The sequence below is a fragment of the Gordionus sp. m RMFG-2023 genome, chromosome 1 (assembly GCF_954871325.1).
Source record: "Gordionus sp. m RMFG-2023 chromosome 1, tfGorSpeb1-WG-v2, whole genome shotgun sequence".
Lineage (NCBI taxonomy): Eukaryota > Metazoa > Nematomorpha > Gordioida > Chordodea > Parachordodidae > Gordionus > Gordionus sp. m RMFG-2023.
In genome coordinates, this window is record NC_088775.1 from 45,634,932 (window position 1) to 45,654,988 (window position 20,057).

Below are 20,057 nucleotides of genomic sequence, written 5' to 3' on the forward strand. Positions count from 1 at the left end.
GTTTAAAGTTGTAAAACTTAATTAGTAACTAATTTTATTCATAAAATTTGATTAAAATGAAACAAAAAACAAAATATATTTGAATATAACAATTATATAACTACATTAATTATCAGGGTAATTATACATAATGATTTTATCACTAGAAATCGAATATAATAAAGTATCGTGTGATTTTTTTAATCCTTATTTTAAAATTAAATGAATGATATAATACTAAAATCTGATTGCGTTTGAAAAAATATAATCAATTAGTATAAAACCATATATTTGAAACGGACAGGATCGATCTTTGATCAAAAAAATATCCAATGCTTAAAAGACAATAAATGCATTTAATTTATATAAAGTAATGCGTGTTAAAAAAATTGATGCAATGTTATACCTTTTTTCAAATCTTAACCATATAAAATAATAAAAATATGTAAAAAATTACGAATTGATTCATAAAATCAATCGAAGAGATCATTAAAGTAATTATTATGATTTTATTATTGGTTAATAGCTGTCAGTATAATAAAGACCTCAAAAATATTTATTTAAGAGATTATATAGTTTTCGGTCTCTTTCTTACCGATAAATCTAGCGGTTGGTATTGAACGGCGTCGTTTAAGTCATATTGGTATCTTTCTTGATTTAATAAATTTGGGGGGACCATACTTTTTGATTCTTCCGATAAAATATTGTTTTTGGTAATTGTTTCTATTTTAATATCTAAATTTTCGTGGCTCAAGGTATCTGATATATTTATGTTGAAATTATCGAGTTTCTTAGGATTGGTTGAAGAATTAAATTTGATGAAATCACTATTAGTGCGAGTTAAACGATTTGTGGTTTGAGGCGAAGTTGAAAAGCATTTTCTGTTGACTACGCATTGAACATCTTCCATTTTTTTGTCTCTTACATCCTCTTTTAAATCCATCATGGCCTGGATATCAGTAACGGATTCATTTGGAAAAAATGATTGAAAAAATGAATGATTTGTTTCTACAGAATTGGCAGAAAATCTTGAGTCAGTGGGGAGTTTCAAATTAGAAGGATTAGTGTCAGAAGATAAAAAGGCTCTTAGTATTTTATCGTTAGTGCCTACTATCGGACAACGATTTTCGTCCTTTTTTGAAAAATTCGTATCGCATGGCTTGCGCTTTAAAAAACTACGTAAAACGGACATGTCGCAATTTTGCCTGAGAAACCCACCTTGATGCTTAAGAATAAGGGATTCTTTCGGATTTAAAAAACTATCCTAAATTTTATATAAATATTTTATTTAAAAAAATTAATATTGAACGTAAATTAGAGGTTATTACTGTCAGTATTAAAATAATTCACTCAACTGGTTGGTATCTATTAAAACCTCCGAAATTCTCGAAATTAATTTACAAAACGAATGTTAATACATATTTGAACAATTAATAGATCTTAAAAATGAGGAAATATGAATAACTTTGTCATTCGTCACAGTTACCATTCCATTATAATCGAGCAGGAGTGTCTTTTTGCAGCTCATAACCTTTCTGGAATGCAAAGCATTGAGTTTTTTTAATTCCCCTACTTGAGTCATCATTTCGGCGAATAAGTGGTCTTTGTTAGGATAATAACTGTTATCGCATTTTTGTCTTTTGGTCAAGTAGTATGCTAAAATTTTGATTAATGTCTCTTGGAGAGATTGAATCTTAGGTACGTTTTTTAAGCCCTGCCGATCTGTAATATCATATAAATCAATGTATAATAAAGTTTCGATATTTGACTTAGTATATGTTTATTCAAACTGTTGTATTATTATAGTGTATTATTTATATTATATATATATATATATTATATATTAATACGACAAATAAAAACTAACTAAAAATTTATGATCATGGACCATTAAATATTAAAAAGACGAATCAAAATAGAAAATAAAAGGTAAATTTTTTTTGTATTTTTTGGGGGAATTTAATGTATTGTTTGATAATAATTGTGTTAGGATTGCATTGTGTTATTTTTTGCCATTTAAAATCGTGAAAATTTTTTTAATAATTAATAATCAATTTATTGTAAATTATAGAAGAATCAATTTTGAGTATAAGAAAATATAAAATAAAATTCTAAAATGTTTGATAAAAAAATATAAAAACTTATAATTATTTTGAGATTAAAAAATGTTACTCAAATAGAAAAAAATGAAAAATTTTGGTAAATTGAAAAAAGAAATAGAAAAATTGTTTAATGAAATGTGTAATATGAAAAATAATGAAGAAAAAATAGAATATTAAAAACGGTTATCTTTAGAGATTCTGAAAAGAGAAAATTTGGAATTAATATTAATAAACCAGATATCATCAAGATTATGAAAAAGATAAAAATGAATTTGATACGGAAAATAAAAATATGGGATGTGAAAATAATGAATTGAAATAATAAATGATAAAGGGTATGGGAATAGAGAAAATAGAAATTGAAAATATTGAAAAAAAAAATTGAAAGAGAATATAAAGAAAAAAAAGGAAATGCTTAAAAAATTGAAGAAATGGAATGGGAAATTAGGTAATTGTACGAGGCAAATTAAATATAACGTAAATAATTATAAAAAGGAGAAAGGGGGAAAAATAGAAGGGGTTGGTCAATTGGAACGGGATCAAATGGAAAATTTTTACATGTGGGAAATATGGCCACATAAGCAGAGACTGTAAGGAGAAAATTAATCAAAGAGCGTCGTCGAATAGAACGTGTTTCACACTTGGGAAATCTGGCCACATAAACAGGGATTGTAATGAAAGAATGGATCAAAGGGCGTTACCAGCGGTTTGTAAAAGATGCGGAAATAAGGAGCACAGTGTAGAGAGTTGTTATGTTCCAGCGTATGAATTAGTGGAGGATACACATAGAATAATTGTTTGTGTAAATTGTGGAAAATAGGGGCATGAGCAAAATAAATATTCATTGATTAATAAAGCTTTTCCAGCAGTGGAATATTTGGCTACGGGTGAACATAGTAAAAATGAAAGGGAAATACCAATTGGTATGAAAGAAACAATACTGGGAATATAACATGCTTCAAATGTCGAGAGATTGGGCATTTTGCCAAGGATTGTCCAGTGGGATGACTATGGAAAAGAGGCTATATTAGGGAATTTCATTTCGGAAGATTCTCAGGGACAAATAAATAATATTATAAATAAGAATGTGGAAAGGGAAGAGAGTGGGGGGGGATTAATATATAAGGTTGTGAGAACGGTATAAAAGAAATAAAAGTGAGAAGTGGTATAATCAGATGTAATGGTGGAAAATAAAAAAATGAATTGAACGGGATAAAAAATCAGATGTGGTGAAATGATTTAGAGGAAATGGATATTTTGAAAGATATGAATCCAAATTTGATGGTAGAAAATAATAGGGATTTTGATTCTTGTTCAAGGGTAAATGTGACTGTAGGAAATAAAGAGTTTGTGATGTTGTTAGAAATGGGAGCGACAATCTCAGTCATGAGATATAAATTGGTGAATAAGTTATGACAAAATGAGCGTATAATAAAGGAGAATAATGGTTAAACAATTTGATGGGTCTGATATGGTAGTTTTAGAAAGAATCAATCTACGGGGGTGGTAAGAGATACGATTCAAAATTTGGATTTTAGAGAAAGAAGTAGAAACGGTTATGAGATAAAATTGAATAGTGAAAATTGGATCGCCTATTAATTTATGGAATACTTTAGGGGAAATTAAGTTTGAAAGTGGAAATGCAATGCCAAAAGAGAATAAAGAAATGTATAACCAAGAGGAAATTAATGCGAGTGCGGTGGGAAAAATGAAGTATGGAATGAAAATAAATAAGGAAGATATAGTGACAGTATAAATGATACCAATGTGGAATTAGGATAGGATTCAACAAAAATTTTTAAGGTGATAAATATTGATAAAAATATGGAGGAAGAAATTATGAAGATATGTGAAGGTAAAAGCAATGGAATGGGAAGGGTAATTTGATTGGTGGAAATATGGAAAAATAAATGTATGAATAAATAAATATATGAAAAAAATAATTAATAATGAAATAGACCATAGTTTGGAGATTGAGACAATAACTGAAAAGGGAAATAATGATATAAGAAAATATTGGGATAATGATCAGTCGGAAGAAATAAAATTTGAAAGAGATAAAAGACATGTCATAGAAATTATGCCAACGAAATTAGTAAGGAAAAAATTGGAGGAGAGTAGTAGTAGATGAAACTGAAGTAAATCAAAATTTGGCAGAGTTGCAAAAGCGGTGGCAAATTTAAAAAATAAATATGGGGAAATTTTTGATAAAAAAAATTTGGATCGTTTGATAGATTATGAGGTAGATATATACATTTAAAAGAGGGGTACGTTCCGCAGTATTATGTAGTGCGCTGAGAGCTTTTTGAATGGAGAGCAGAAATGGAGAGAGAATTAGATAATTGGGTTACGTTTCGATTTATTTTGATTTTTATGTGTATATTATTAAAATGAAAGTCTAGGAGTGGAAAATATATATATGTAAAAAAATAGTAAATTTAAATGATGTTAAATAAAATCAGGATAATAAATTAAGTAAGATATAGGGGTAAAGTGGCTGTATTAAAGCTCAACGGTTGTTGATATCTTATGTGTTTTATCGTGATAATGTGATGTGGAAAAGTTAAAGGATAGAAATATATTTATATAAAAGTTGAGAATTTAATTGATTTTAAATAAAAATATCAAGAGAAAAAATTGATATGATTAATTGCAGTTGTAATAAAAATGTTTAGTACATTGTATAAGTTAAGTAATGAAATATGTAGAGAAAAGTAACACATGGGTTGAAGTTAAATTGTTATGAATGTATTACAGTGTTGTGATGATTTAATGTAACATATTGACGATTTAATTTAAACACATGCATATATAAATATTATTTCTTTTGTTGTACATTTGTAAAGATTATAATATATATGCATGTGTTTAAATTAAATCATCACAACACTGTATGTAGTAAAAGTTGTAAAGTAAAAAAAAAGGGGGGGGGGGGTGTTCGAAATGAATTTTGTGTTAAAAGAAAAGTGAAATTAATTATGGTTTTTAACGGAAAAAAAATAAGGAATGTATAGTAAAAAATTTTTTATAAAGGTTTTAGGAAATAAATTCTGTTTAAAAAAAATTTAATTAATTATGGTAAATTGGTTAAACAAAAAAAGGAGAAATAAGAATTTGAAAAAATTAAGGAATGTTAAAAAAAATTTAATTAATTATGGTAAATTGGTTAAACAAAAAAAGAAGAAATAAGAATTTGAAAAAATTAAGGAATGTTTAAAAAAAAAATTTCATGATGAAGACAACTGATAATGTTTGATTAAATAAGTTGTTCGGTCTGAGAGAAATTTAAAAAAAGGGTTGAAGATAAATAATATAATGAAAGAAGGGTAATTATTTGTTTAAATAAATAAATAATGGTATAGTTTTGTTTTTGAAAGGTTATTGGAAAATTTTATTATGGTAATTTAATAAAAATGTTTAAAAATTGTGTAATAGTTTTATTGGTAAAAAAAAAGAAAGGTTAATTCTTTTGAAAAGGGTAAATAATTGGGAAAAAGGAAAAAAAAATTTAAAATTTAATTAATTATTTTTTTTTAAATTTTTATTTCGATTTAAAGATTACAATTTACAATAAAAGATATAAGAATAAAATATCGAGTGCCTTGAAAAAATTCTTTACTATGGATCCAAAAGCACCGATTGTGTCAAAAACAATTGGGATGAGAGTAATATTAAGAATGCTAATGTATTTATTAATTTATAATTTCCTTTCTAACTAAGAAATTTGAGATAAAGGATGGTGCAAACCGATCAACACATGTATAATCCCAGGCTAGCAGGATTCCCCTGCTTCATAGAATAAGTGTTATTCCGTCACACTCGATATTTTGCTCGAGATTAAGACCTATAGGTTCCAAAGTTGACGGAATATTAGATGAATGAAGAGTTCTAGTAATAATTAAATTTATTGCTTGGTGGCATGAATGGCGGCCTTTAGAGAAGCGGCAGAGGGTGATAACCTAGACTGTCAACAGGGAGCTGAACTTTGCAAGATGAGGGTGTGACGATATCACAGCCTAAACAAAGACCTATTCTTATCTGAAGTTCTTCGTTGGAAAGAAGCAAACCAGGTTCTAGGGATAGCCTCAAGCCATTCATAGAATGTGTTGAAATGTTGAATTGATGATGGAGAATCACTACTTTGATTTATTGCGGTTGGGATATCTGGGTTAAAGATCGAGGAAATGCCCTTCAATGCAGTGCGAGTAAAGGAATGGAATGAAAGGTAAGTACCAATCTTGTTGTCTAGAGAAGGCAAGGGAGTATTTGGGGAGTTTGATCTTCATAGGTCTAGTGATAACCCCAGATGGGGACCTGTATTGATGGTAAAAAGGTTATTAATTGTTTGACTTTTGATTACGATGAGAGAAAGGCTGCAATACTCAGATAGGCAGGGGATCGAAAGCCTATACCCGAGAGACTTGCATTAAGCAACTGAGCGAGAATTTGAGATTTAATATAGATTCAAGGGGGATTTTAACTTTAAATTCCAAATCTAGTAACATGTTTGGGAATTGGAAAAGAGGAGCAGAACGAAAGGCATGCAATATTTTTGGAATATAAAGGAAATTCTTTAGGAGAAAAAATGAATGAGATGGTAATTAGGATCTTCTGAAGTCGGTCAAATTTAATCGGGAATTCTTCAGTAAATTTGAATATTGCTGCTTCGCCTGGGAAGATAATACTCAATAACTAAATTTTGATCTCTAATTATGGTGTCTCTATTGTATTTAAAAGTTATCAATTATCATTGTACTATAATCCTGAAATGATAATATTACTTATCAGCTGATTTTGAATTAATAGATATAGAAAGGCCTCAACCTTTATCATAATATGATGTTGTAGTATCAAAAAAAACATTGAACTTAAAAGTTTACAATATAAGTTGTCTCATAAATATCATTGTATATAAAAGTTATTTATCAATTATCGTTGAACTATAAACCTGAAAAGATAATATTAAATATAAGCTGATTTTGAATTTATAAATATACAAAGGATTAAGCCTAAAAGTTTACAATTATCATTGAACTTCCGCTGATTTTGAATTCACAGCTATATACTCCTGAAATTATGATATTAATTATCAACTGATAGACAATCATAATATGAAAGTATTAATGTAAAAAAAATATTTTGTTACTTATCTATATTTAACTAGTTTAAATAAAATGTACTTAAAATAAAATTAAGATTTGGAGCTTCATGTATAGGTGCAAAAATAAAAAAATATTAACCCATTATTCAAATAAAGTAGCAAATCGTATAAACAAAAATCCTATCTAACTATCTACATTATCCAAATCAGATCCTATATGAAGGCAAATAATTATCTAACTATTACGTTATCCAACCAAGTCCCACACAAATGCAAATATTTCTTTATTTAATATAGTATTCTATCTACGAGGTGATAAATTATGATACCAATCTCGGATTTAGCTTATTACAAGATCACCAAAGATCTAAATCATAAAAGATTATTATCGCATCGTTCATAATATGAGGTAAATTCAATGTTGCTTAAAGTTTTTTAAAAATAAGGGATCTTATTTTGAGAAAACGTTAAATACTAAATGAGAATACAAAAAATTTTAAGAAAATTCTGCAATTAGATTATATTATAAATAAAAATTCAAACAATCCTATCCAAATAGAAAATAATATATATATTTATAGTTAAAAATTCTAATTATAAAAATTACTATATTTAATTTTAAAAAATTATTAACTTTTGCTTATTTTTCTTTTAAATTATCGTTTATAGTGTAATATAATATATTTTCGGGAAAAGAGGGGAGATTTTTATTAGTTTATGGCAATTGGTATGTATATGTATGATTGATTTGTATATGACATTTATAACATTAATAATATATATAATATATATCATTTATAACATATCTCCACACATATGATCTTACAACTCCTCAATAAGCCGATTTGTAGGTTTCCTAGCTCTTTGTGATTTCAGCGTTTCTAGTTTTCCGTTATCTTCCACATTTTCTAAAATCTCAACTATATCCGACTCTCTATTTTTTATATTTTCTTCCTCTCTCTCTGACTCCATATTTTCTTCCACTGGCCCAGACTTCTCCATTTCTTTAGCTACCTCCCTTTTTCGAAGTTGATTCACATGCTTTCGTACCATTCTATCCTTGCTTTCTACCAAATAAGAATAACTACCAGTCTGGATTTTATAACTCCTTCTCTCCAACCTGAATTTATTTCATTATGCACCCATACCGGTTGTGCAATCTCAAATTCCCTCATTTGACTATGTTCAACATGCGCTGCTTTTTGTCGTATATTCGATCGTTCCATTTCATCCCTAACATTTGGATGTAACCAATTTAATTCCGTTTTTAAATTTAGCCCCAATAATAACCTTGCCGGTGAACGTCCAGTTGATTAATGTTAACCCATTCTATATGCTATCAAAACTTCTCCCATGGCTTCCTCAGGCTCCCTGATATCTTTCCTAGTTGCAATATATCGACTCTTGTGGGTTGGTATTGTTCTTTCCGCTAAACCGTTCGTTTTTGGATGGTATGGTGTTGTATGTATCAATTTAATATTTTTCTCGAAACAAAATTTTCGAAATTCTCCAGAAATAAATTGAGGTCCATTATCTGATACAATTTGTTTAGGTGTTTCAAACCGTGCGAACCATTTCCTTAAAGCCCTGATCATTGTCGTGGACGTGGTCTCTCTCATTAACTCAACCTCAACCCATTTAGTATGTGCATCAACTCCAACTAACCATGAATACGAATCAATAGGCCCCGCGAAATCTAAATGAATTCGTTCCCATGTCATATTAGATATGTTCCACGTTATAAATGTCATATACAAATCAATCATACATATATATATACCAACATATACATATTAAATAAAGAAATTGTATATTGGCGACGAGGATGGGATGGTGAAGCAGTTGCTGAGTTTGCAGACCGACTTAAAAAAATTAACACAAGAGTGTTAATTTGAATCTGTCCTGGATGGGAGATTGAGGGATCAGATGGTGGCTGGAATCAAAGTAGTTACATTGGAGAAAGATATTCGCACCAGATTTCCAGATGGAATAAATGACATGGGAGAAAGGGTGAGTTTTCAACAGGTTTTAAATATGGCTTTGGCAATGGAAAGGGCTGAGGATGAAGCGACAAATATGATGGTAAAAAAAGTCAATAAATCTAAGGAGCAGATAGAGAATAATCAAGGAAATTTTTCTAATCAAAAGTACCCATATAATAATAATAAAGAAAAAGGAAATTTTTGTTATTACAATAATAATAATAATTTTAAGTTCAGAGATAACAGTAAATTTAACAATAATGATATGTGTAAGTACAATGAATGCTCAAAATGTGGAAGAGCTCACCCCTCCACCCTTTTCAATGTTTTGCATCAAGGGTGAAATGTTATAATTGCCAAAAGGTAGGGCATTATGCTAAATATTGTAAGGGATGGAAGTGCTTTGCATCAAGATGACAATGACTCATCTGATTCAATTAATAATATTTCCCAAATTGGTAGAATTAGTGCGAAGATATCTGTTAGGATAAATGGAGTACCTATAGAATTTGACTATGATACGGGGGCACAGGTATCGGTGATTGGGAAACAATATTGGGATGAAATTGGCCGACCAAAGCTTGGACCAACCAAACCTTTGTCAGTATATGGTAACCAACCGCTGGATGTACTTGGTGAGACTATGGTTTGAAATGGAGCTCGATAGATTGGTTAAATCGGGAATATTGAAGGAGATTGACCCAACAAAAAATTGACATGGGCTACTTCAACAGTAAACGTAGGCAAAACAAATGGAGAAATCAAGATTTGTGCGGATTTTAAGGTGACATTAAACCCATATATTTAATACGATTATCATATTATACCAACGGTGGATGATCTTTTAACTAAATTAAAAGATGGGTTGAAATTTACGGTAATAGATTTGAAAGATGCATATTTACAATTACCAATAAAAGAGAGTTCAAAAGAATACTTAACCATGTCAACCCATATTGGTTATTTCCAATATCTATGTATGCCTTTCGGTCTTTCTAGTCCGCCGACCATTTTCCAAAGATATATGGATAATTTATTACAAGACTGCCAAATGACCGGAGTATATCTTGACTATAATATCATAACTGGGAAAAATGATGTAGAACATTTGAATAACGTAAAATAGTATTAATGAAATTAAAACAGGTCGGTATGAAGGCAAAATGGGCCAAATACGCTTTTTAAAGGAATCAGTTTCTTTTCTAGGTTTTGTAATAGACAAAAATGGAATATACCCAGCGAAAGAAAAAATAGATGCTATTCGAAGGATACCAACTCCTAATAATATACACCAATTACGATCTTTTTTAGGACTTGTGAATTATCACGAGAGATTTTTGCCACATCTGCATGGAATTGCCGCTCCACTGCATAAATTAACAATTACTAAATGTTGCTGGGGTTGGTCGGACAGGAAACAAGAGGTATTATAAAATAAAACAGCTTTTGTCAACAAATAAAACGCCCTTATTCGCCAAACTTGCTAATTTTATTGGAATGTGACGCCTCCAACACTGGTTTTGGAGCTGTGTTGTGTCATTTAGTAAAAAAAGGTATTAGCAGACCTATCGCATTTGCCTCGCGAACATTATTGGAGTCAGAGAAAAATTATGCACCAATAGAAAAATACGACGAGCACTTTTGTTTGGAATGGAAAAATTTCGTACTTTCATTTTTGGTCGAAAATTTATATTGCGAACAGATCACAAACATTTGGAAAAATTATTTGGTGATAAACGGGAACTACCAAAAATATCCAATAGTCGATTAACGCGCTGGACTTGGAAAATGTCCGCGTATGATTTTGATATTGAATATGTTCCAGGAAAAGAAAATAAAGTAGCTGATACTCTATCTGGACTGCCAGTAGAAGGCATAGAATCAAATAACGATCAAAAACATGCGTTAAAAATCAGAGCTATAAATTTGCGCGATATAAATATTAGTCAAGTTAAACTCCAGAAGGAAACAAGGAATGATAGCTTGTTTAAAAAAGTAGTTAAAAACATTGAGCGTGGATGGGTAGAGTTTGATGAAAAAAAAGATACAGAGTTAGTTTGTTTTATAATCGTAGAGAGGAATTGTCAGTAGAACATTGATGTTATTGAATGGAATGGGAAGTTGGTAATTCCAACCGTTTTGAGGAAAATCAATATTAACGATTATACACAGAGGGCATCCAGGAATAAATGCTATGAAATCAATTTTTTGAATGTATTGTTGGTGGCCTAATTGCGATAAAGACATTGAACAATATGTTCGTGAATGTATGCCAAATCAAAGTAACCGGTCAAATATTATGGAGGTTCCTTTATATTCGTGAAACATATCTAATATGCCATGGGAACGAATTCATTTGGATTTCGCGGGGCCTATTGATTCGTATTCATGGTTAGTTGGAGTTGATGCACATACTAAATAGGTTGAGGTTGAGTTAATGAGAGAGACCACGTCCACGACAATGATCAGGGCTTTAAGGAAATGGTTCGCACGGTTTGAAACACCTAAACAAATTGTATCAGATAATGGACCTCAATTTATTTCTGGAGAATTTCGAAAATTTTGTTTCGATAAAAATATTAAATTGATACATACAACACCGTACCAACCAAAAACGAACTGTTTAGCGGGATGAACAATACGAACCCTCAAGAGTGGATATTTTGCAAATAGGAAAGACATCAGGGAGCTAGGATCAGGGAGCTAGGAAGCCATGGGAGCATTGGCGTACGCAGCGGGGGGGGCAGGGGGACAAATCCCTCCCCCCCTTCCCCAAAGCCAAAAAATGCAGATGCCGGATTATATTTTTCAAAAATATTATTGTTAATATTAATTCCCATCTCATATATATATATATATTTAATTACATTTATTTATCACATTCATCTACTAAGTTATTTTATCAATCAATTTCGATTTCAAGTTTTCCTTGGCGTAATTTACCTATTATTTTCAAATTTTAGTGGCGTAATATTTATCTAAATTTCTAGTCAAATAATAATTATCTCTGAAACTCCTTGTCCAACAGGGAGAAAGAAATTGCAAGCTTGTCCAACGAGATCGAGTCTCCGCAACAGTAACAGCTATTATGAAGTTAGAAGAGCCGATTATTAATGTTATTACTGAAATATCACAATGGCTTGAAAGAAATATTTCCTCAGAAGCAAGAAAATTATTGGATTCAATACTTATTCCAAATTTTTTTTCTCATTAGAATGTATTATTTAATTATACAACTATTTTATGTAATACTTTTCAAAACATAACAATGACTTGATTAAGAAGATGAGAATAGCGGAGAGCATTTTATTAGAACTCAAGGAAATAGAGCTAATGTTGTTGAAGAATTTCATATTTTATATGTTATTGTTGAGTCAAGAGCAGAGCTATACGTGTTTAATATTTGTCCCCCTCGACTTGCAGCAAGCAAGCTCATCGTCAAAACATTAATATAGGATCAGTAGAAGAGCATTATAAAACAAATGTCCCCTTTCCCAACCTTTTTCATATGGTGATAGAAGAAAAATATAAATATTTATTAGATTTTTATCATGAAGATGTTAAAATATTTTATGATGCCTTATTAGCCGAATAACTATGATTAAAAGATAAACTATGGTTGATACAGTCCCAAAAAATGCTATGGATGCTTTTTATTTCAAACACATTTTAGATTATACTCCCAATTATTAAAATGGTTATATATATTAGCAGCTCTTTAGTAAACTAATGAGAGAACATTCACTTTTTTAAGAAGAATAACAGAGCTTTGCAGAGGTACCATTTGCAGGACACGGCCCAGATTTTTTTTAAAAAATTATTTCCGGCCCGGGTTTTTTTTTAAAAAATTTTCAGGCCCGGCCCGACTGGCCAGTCCCGAATTTTTTTAAAATAAATTATATTTATTTTTGATTTTTATAGCTAATAATGGCGATTTCAAATATTTGGTTTTAAAATATACAGCTCGGCCCGGATATTATTTCTAAAAAAATTTTCAGGCCCAGCCCGGGTGTTTTTTTTTAAAAAATTACGGGCCCGGCCCGGGAATATTTAAAAAAATTAAAATAAGAACATACCTATGCATCTGAAAGTAGATTGAATGATTTGGATCTTTTGAATATTCATAGACATTTAACGCCAAGCAAGGATTGATAATTGAAAAATTAGCTCAAAACATACAAAATACAATTATTCCTAAGAAACTTTTTAATTTATATTTCCAACATTTAAATTTTTTATACTTTATATATTTTAAAAGCTCAAAAAATTCAAATTTCAATTTTGGGTCATTTAAGTGATTCATATCGTGGGTTATATTCACTTTATATTTTATAATTCACATTTATTTTATAGTTTTTCAATGCCTTATATATAATTTTTTTAATTCACATTAGTTTAAAATTGTGTATTAGAAAAGTTATTAATCCTAATAAATTTATGCTTAGTATTTTTAATTAACAATATTATTTCTTAAAAAAATTTATTATCCCCCCCCCCCCCCCCAGACCAAATTCCTGCGTACGCGCCTGCATGGGAGAAGTTTTGATAGCATATAGAATGGGTGAACATCAATCAACTGGACGTTCACCGGCAAAGTTATTATTGGGGCGAAATTTAAAAACGGGATTAAATTGGTTACATCCAAATGTTAGGGATGAAATGGAACGATCGAATAAACGACAGCAGCGCATGATGAACATAGTCAAATGAGGGAATTTGAGATTGCACAACCGGTATGGGTGCATAATGAAATAAATTCAGGTTGGAGAGAAGGAGTTATAAAATCCAGAACTGGTAGATATTCTTATTTGGTAGAAAGCAAGGATAGAATGGTACGAAAGCATGTGGATCAACTTTGAAAAAGGGAGGTAGCTAAAGAAATGGAGAAGTCTGGGCCAGTGGAAGAAAATAAAGAAAATATGAAGTCAGAGAGAGATGAAGAAAATGGAGAAAATATGGAGTCAGAGAGAAAGGAAGAAAATATAAAAAATAGAGAGTCGGATATAGTTGAGATTTTAGAAAATGTGGAAGATAACGGAAAACTAGAAACGCGGAAATCACAAAAACCTAGGAAACCTACAAATTGGCTGATTGACGAGTTGTAAGATCATATGTGTGGGGATATGTTATAAATGAGATATATTATTAATGTTATAAATGTCATATACAAATCAATCATACATATATATACCAATTGTCATGTGATAGAATACTTGATTTACATATACATATTAAATAAATAAATTGTATAAAGACTATAACATATTTAAACATAAAATTTTAGATTTACTTACAAATTCATTTTCTAAAATTTTATTATATAAACTGCAAAGAAAGTGATCTTAGAAAAGTGGAGATAGAAACAGTTAATTTTAGAAAATAAGAGTGAGAAAAATATTTAATGGCGAAAATCTTGATTTTTTTTTTATATGTGAGTGCCAATGAGTGATTATTAACTTTAGATTATTTATAAATTTAAGACAATTTTGCCATCGAGTCCTTATAATTTATATAAAAAGATATGAAAAAATAATGAAAAAACTTATAAACACTTGTATAATCAAGCTAATATTTTGTAAAAATAAAAAAAAACCATTTCTAAAATTTAAAAAGGCTGTTGTTTCTGACCCCCTCCCCCATTCTAGAAGATTATGATTGCCTTATTTTAATATACCTGTACTAACATTATTTTTTAACGATTTATGCAATAAAATAGTTTGAAACAGTGTTCCTATTCAAATGTAACTTTAAAAAATTAATAAACATGCAAACAAGATGATATAAATGTAACTTTTCTGAACTGATCTATTTAAGTCGTGACGATCAGTACCGTCCCTAAATATTTGCCACCCTTAGGTAAGAATATCAATTTGTTAAAAACACAATAAAGGATGTGCTTTTAGACTAAAAATAAATTCATGTCATGTCATTCTAGTCTCCATTTCACATAAATTTAATATTTTTTGAAATTGTAATCACGTGGCCTTTTTGTTACTTTTTACGTTGCCCAAAGGCAATGCCTAACTAAGGTAAGTCTTAGGGAATTCTCTGGTAGCACTCAATTTGATTTACATGTTAGAGTGGAGCTCATTTTAATTTATAACCCATTCAATAATATAAACATATCCTTAATGATTATTGATATAATTTATTCTTAATATATAGGGATGTTAACCTCTGTAAGAGTTATAAATTAAGACTATCACATTATTATCTCCATATTAAATTTTATTTAAATAATTATGAAAATAAAATTATGCCGATCTAATTTGATTTAGGGTAGCATAAGTCCGTGGTAACCAATGATTCAATATTTAAAAATTATTAATCCAGTGTAGCCCTCAATTTTCTACTAAGTAGGTTACTCTTTTATAATCAATTAATTTTAAAATGGTATTTGTATTCTCTTATTGAATATATATGTGTCATTTTAATAAAATTTTATTACCCGAAGATATTAATACTATCGCGCTATATATAGCTATTTCAGTCTCGTCCAGTTTTAGCTTGTTAAATCTATCCACGAAATCGAACATTACTTCGAAAATATTTGAATTCATACTATTGCTCGTGTTTTTGTAATGGTCATTCCACTAAAAAAATATTTTTTTTCATAATATAAAATAAGTGGGTCACCTCAAAAAGGTTGCAACATTTAAGAGTTTTCATTATAATTTCTCTAAAATTATGAAAAAACCTTATAAACAGCGATAGATTTTATTCATGAGAAACGGGCCAAGGGGTGACTCTTATTAAACCTTAACTATGTTACATTTATATTTGAAATTTTAAGAATTTTTTAAAATATACAGGAAAGTTTTATTATGTCAGGAAATCATATTTTCTGGGAGGTGAGGGATCCCAAACCCTCCTTGTCTACAGCCAGCATGGCAGCCAAATAGTAATTAATAACTTGAATATCTGAGTCACAGTCTCATTTAAAGTTATTGGTTATATTGAACTCTACTTATTAATCATATTGAGATGTGAAAAGGACACAGAGTACTATATTAATCAAAGGTATATTATATATAAAACTATTTATATTACCCAATATTGGTTCGAGGAGTCCAGGTGCTTAGCCATTCGAATTAATAGAACTTCGAAAACACCGGTCTAATATATATATAAAATTTGTATATACCATTTTTCTAAAACTAGTTTTACTTTTACAATAAATCTCATAACGGTACTCTCCCATTCTCATTATAATTTGATTATTGGAAAACACTGATAATTTGATGATATTTTTATAATTTCTTGATGAAAACCCATGTTACCCCTCTGAATATTGGGAATGTTGTAGAAGGAGATCAATATTCAATTTCGCGATCGATATGGATGAATTTAAGACAAAGACCAACAAAAATTGACTCCAGATTGATAAAACAAACTTATTAGTCAATAAAACATGCCCACTTTATATTTATTTCTGCCGGCTTCCCTCTTAAATAAAGAACTACAACGCCTTTTGATTACATGTAACAAAATATTGTTCATCGTTTACTATTTTAATATTTTATTTATAAAATTACGTGAATTCATTATAAAATAAAGGAATATGTTTTGATTTAGAATTCGATTTTAACGGTGACTTCAAATAGCATCATTATTAGTGTCGTTAAACGGCTAGATTTTAGTCGATTTTTTAAAATGGCTAACTCAATATTTTTTCCAGAAAAATAATACCAGGCCTGTAGATTTGGCTCATAGATGGCAAAAAAGTTAGGAATCTATTAGAAAAATCTCAAGGTTTAGGCAATATTTGTTTGGATAAAGCATTGAGTTAGCCGTTTTTAAAATCGACTTAAATTGAGCCGTTTAACAGCTCTAATTATTATCTAACTGGCGTACGCAGCGGGTAGGGGTGACAAATCCCAACCCCCCCCCCCCCCCCAAAGCCAAAAAATGCAGATGCCGTATGTATTTTTCAAAAATATTATTGTTTATATTAATTATTTGTTAATATTTATTCCTATCTCATATTAAATATTTAATTACATTTATTTATCACATTCATCTATTAGTTATTTTATCAATTAATTTGATTTCAAGTTTTCCGGCGTGATATTTACTTATTATTTTCAAATTTTTAGTGGCGTAATATTTATTTACCATTTTCAAATTTCTAGTTAAATAATTATTATTTCTGAAACTCATTATCCAACAGGGAGAAAGAAATTGCAAGCTTGTCCAACGAGATAGAGTCTTCGCCATCAAGTGGTAACAACTTTTATGGAGTTAGAAGAGCCGATTATTTGCTATTACTGATCACAACGGCCTGAAAGAAATATTTCCTCAGAAGCAAGAAATTTATTGGATTCAATGCTTATTCCAATTTATTTTTTCTCATTAGAATGTATTATTTAATTATACAACTATATGTAATACTTTTCAAAAACATGACACTGACTTGATTAAGAAGATGAGAATAGCGGAGAACATTTTATTAGAACTCAAGGAAATTAGGGCTAATGTTAATGAAGAATTTCATATTTTATATGTTATTGTTGAGTCAAAAGCAGAGCTATACTTATTTAATATTTGTCTCCCTCGATCTGCAACAAGGCAAGCTCATCGTTAAAACATTAATATAGGATCAGTGGAAGAGTATTATAAAACAAATGTCCCCTCTCTTAGATACATTTATAACCCAAATAAATGAATGGGTTTAAATTCATCATGCAACACTTACCAATCTGCAGACATTACTTCCACAAAAGCCTTACCAACCTTTTCAGATGGTTATAGAAAAAAAAATATTTGTTAGATTTTTATCATAAAGATGTTTAAGTATCTTATGATGCCTTATTAGCTGAATAACTATGTTTATATTAACTATGGTTGATATAGTCCCAAAAAATGCTATGGATGCCTTGCATTTCACATATTTTAGATTATATTCCCAATGTATTAAAAGGGTTTATATATATATTAGCAACTCTTCCCATTAGTAAACTAATGAGAGAACATTCTCTTTTTTAAGAAGAATAACAGAGCCCTGCAGAGGTACCATTTGCAGGGCACAGCTCGGATTTTTTTTAAAAATTTTTTACGGCCCGGTTCGAGTTTTTTTAAAAAAATTTCAGGCTCACCCCGGCTTTTTTTAAAATAAAACTTTCAGGCACGGCTCGGATATTTTTTAAAATAAATTATATTTCTTTTTGATTTTTATAGCTAATAATAACGATTTTAAATATAGGCTGTTTTTAAAATATACAACCCGGCCCGGATATTTTATTAAAAAAATTTTCAGGCCCCGCCCGCGTGTTTTTTAAAAAATATTTCGGGCCTGGCCCGGGTATATTTAAAAAATTAAAATATGGTCCGGCCCCCGGTCTCTGAAAAACATACCAAGATGTAAAACTTCTGAAAGTAGATTGAAAAATTTGGATCTTTTAAATATTCATGGGCATTTGACGACAAGCAAGGATGAGATAATTGAAAAATTAGCTCAATCCCAACGAAGATTGGATTTTATATATAAATATATAACATACAAAATACAATTATTCCTAAGTAACTTTTTGTGTATTAATTTATATTTTCAACATTTAAATTTTTTATATATAAATTTTAAAGGCTCAAAAAATTCAAATTTCTATTTTGGGTCATTTAAGTGATTCATATATATTCACTTTATATTTTATAATTCACATTTATTATAGTTTTTCTATACCGCCAGTTATATCTGTTTAATATTTTTTAATTCACATTTATTTTATAGTTTTTTATATGACGGTTTATACATATAATTTTTTTTATAAATTAATTTAAAATTGTGTATTAGAAATAGTTATTAGTTTAAATTTATGCTTGATATTTTTTAAAAACAATAATATTTCTTAAAAAAATTTATTATCCCCCCCCCCACCCCCACCCCTAATTCATGCGTACGCGCCTGCTACCTGGGCTATGGATCGATTTGGTTGAAGAGTGATTATTTATAAATTATAAATCAATTTAATCAAATAAGAAAAAAGGTAAATATTATTCTTACTTTTAATAATGTTATTTGATCCTCTTGCTCTAAATTGACAAATCTCGGAATTCTTTTAGCAAACTCTACTACTTCGTGAATAGCTTTGGTATAGTTAGTTATAATGAGAGAGTTGTCTCCATATTTCCCATTTCCATCCGTGCAAACGGTCGGGCTAAACAACATGCTTATTGGGCAAAGCTTAAATATCATAAAATAATGTTTAAAAAAATGTGTTAAGGATGAATAATTTTGCAATTATATTTGACTTAATTTACCTGGGAGTCCGAATAATACATTGGGCATGGAAAGTTATAAGACGTTTATTTAAGGTTCCAAGAATTTGAATAAAATCTTCCGCCTCAAAATAATTTTCGCTAATCATTTTTGAGCAAAATAACATTTAACAGAAATTACTAATCATTTTATTGCCACCAAAATTGATTTTCCTATCTATATAGGTAAGTATATATTTTGCTCATATGGGGGAAATAACTTTTAGGTGGCTTCCTCCTTATAAATGCTATTGAAGGAATATAGGCCCACTCTTTGCAGGCTTTGGGGAAAGGTGGTTACATTTTTTAAATAATTTTTGTCGGTACTTTTTTTAAAAAAATGTTTTCCTTTGAAAAATTTCAATCAATTAAAGTCAGAGGCGGCGCGGCAAATTAATTTTAAAAATACTCAGATTAAAATTATGTATAAACTCAGATAAACCTCTTTCAAATGAAATTTTGTACAATAATATTGCTGAAATTGAAATACTCCCATTATAACTCAAAATCAGGGATCCAAATCGAACCTGAACCGTTAAACCGCTAAAAACAGGTATTTTTTATCAAACCCAAACCTAACCTAAACCGTTAAAAAAATTACTAGCCGACCTGAACCGAACCGCTAAAATGCCTTTGAAC

The 20,057-nt window shown here is 29.6% G+C and overlaps 1 protein-coding gene across 1 annotated transcript in view; it reads right to left on the bottom strand.

The window, feature by feature from the left end:
- Positions 1 to 391: 391 nt before the first annotated feature.
- Positions 392 to 20,057, bottom strand: part of LOC135923497 (uncharacterized) — a 48,770-nt gene continuing 29,104 nt past the window's right edge. The window contains exons 5-9 of the mRNA XM_065458286.1: positions 19,165 to 19,344; positions 16,215 to 16,280; positions 15,613 to 15,757; positions 1,445 to 1,701; positions 392 to 1,243 (exon numbers count right to left, since the gene is read on the bottom strand). Coding sequence (XP_065314358.1) covers positions 548 to 1,243; positions 1,445 to 1,701; positions 15,613 to 15,757; positions 16,215 to 16,280; positions 19,165 to 19,344 — 1,344 coding nt within the window. The 3' untranslated portion in view covers positions 392 to 547. The remainder of the gene's footprint in view (positions 1,244 to 1,444; positions 1,702 to 15,612; positions 15,758 to 16,214; positions 16,281 to 19,164; positions 19,345 to 20,057) is intronic.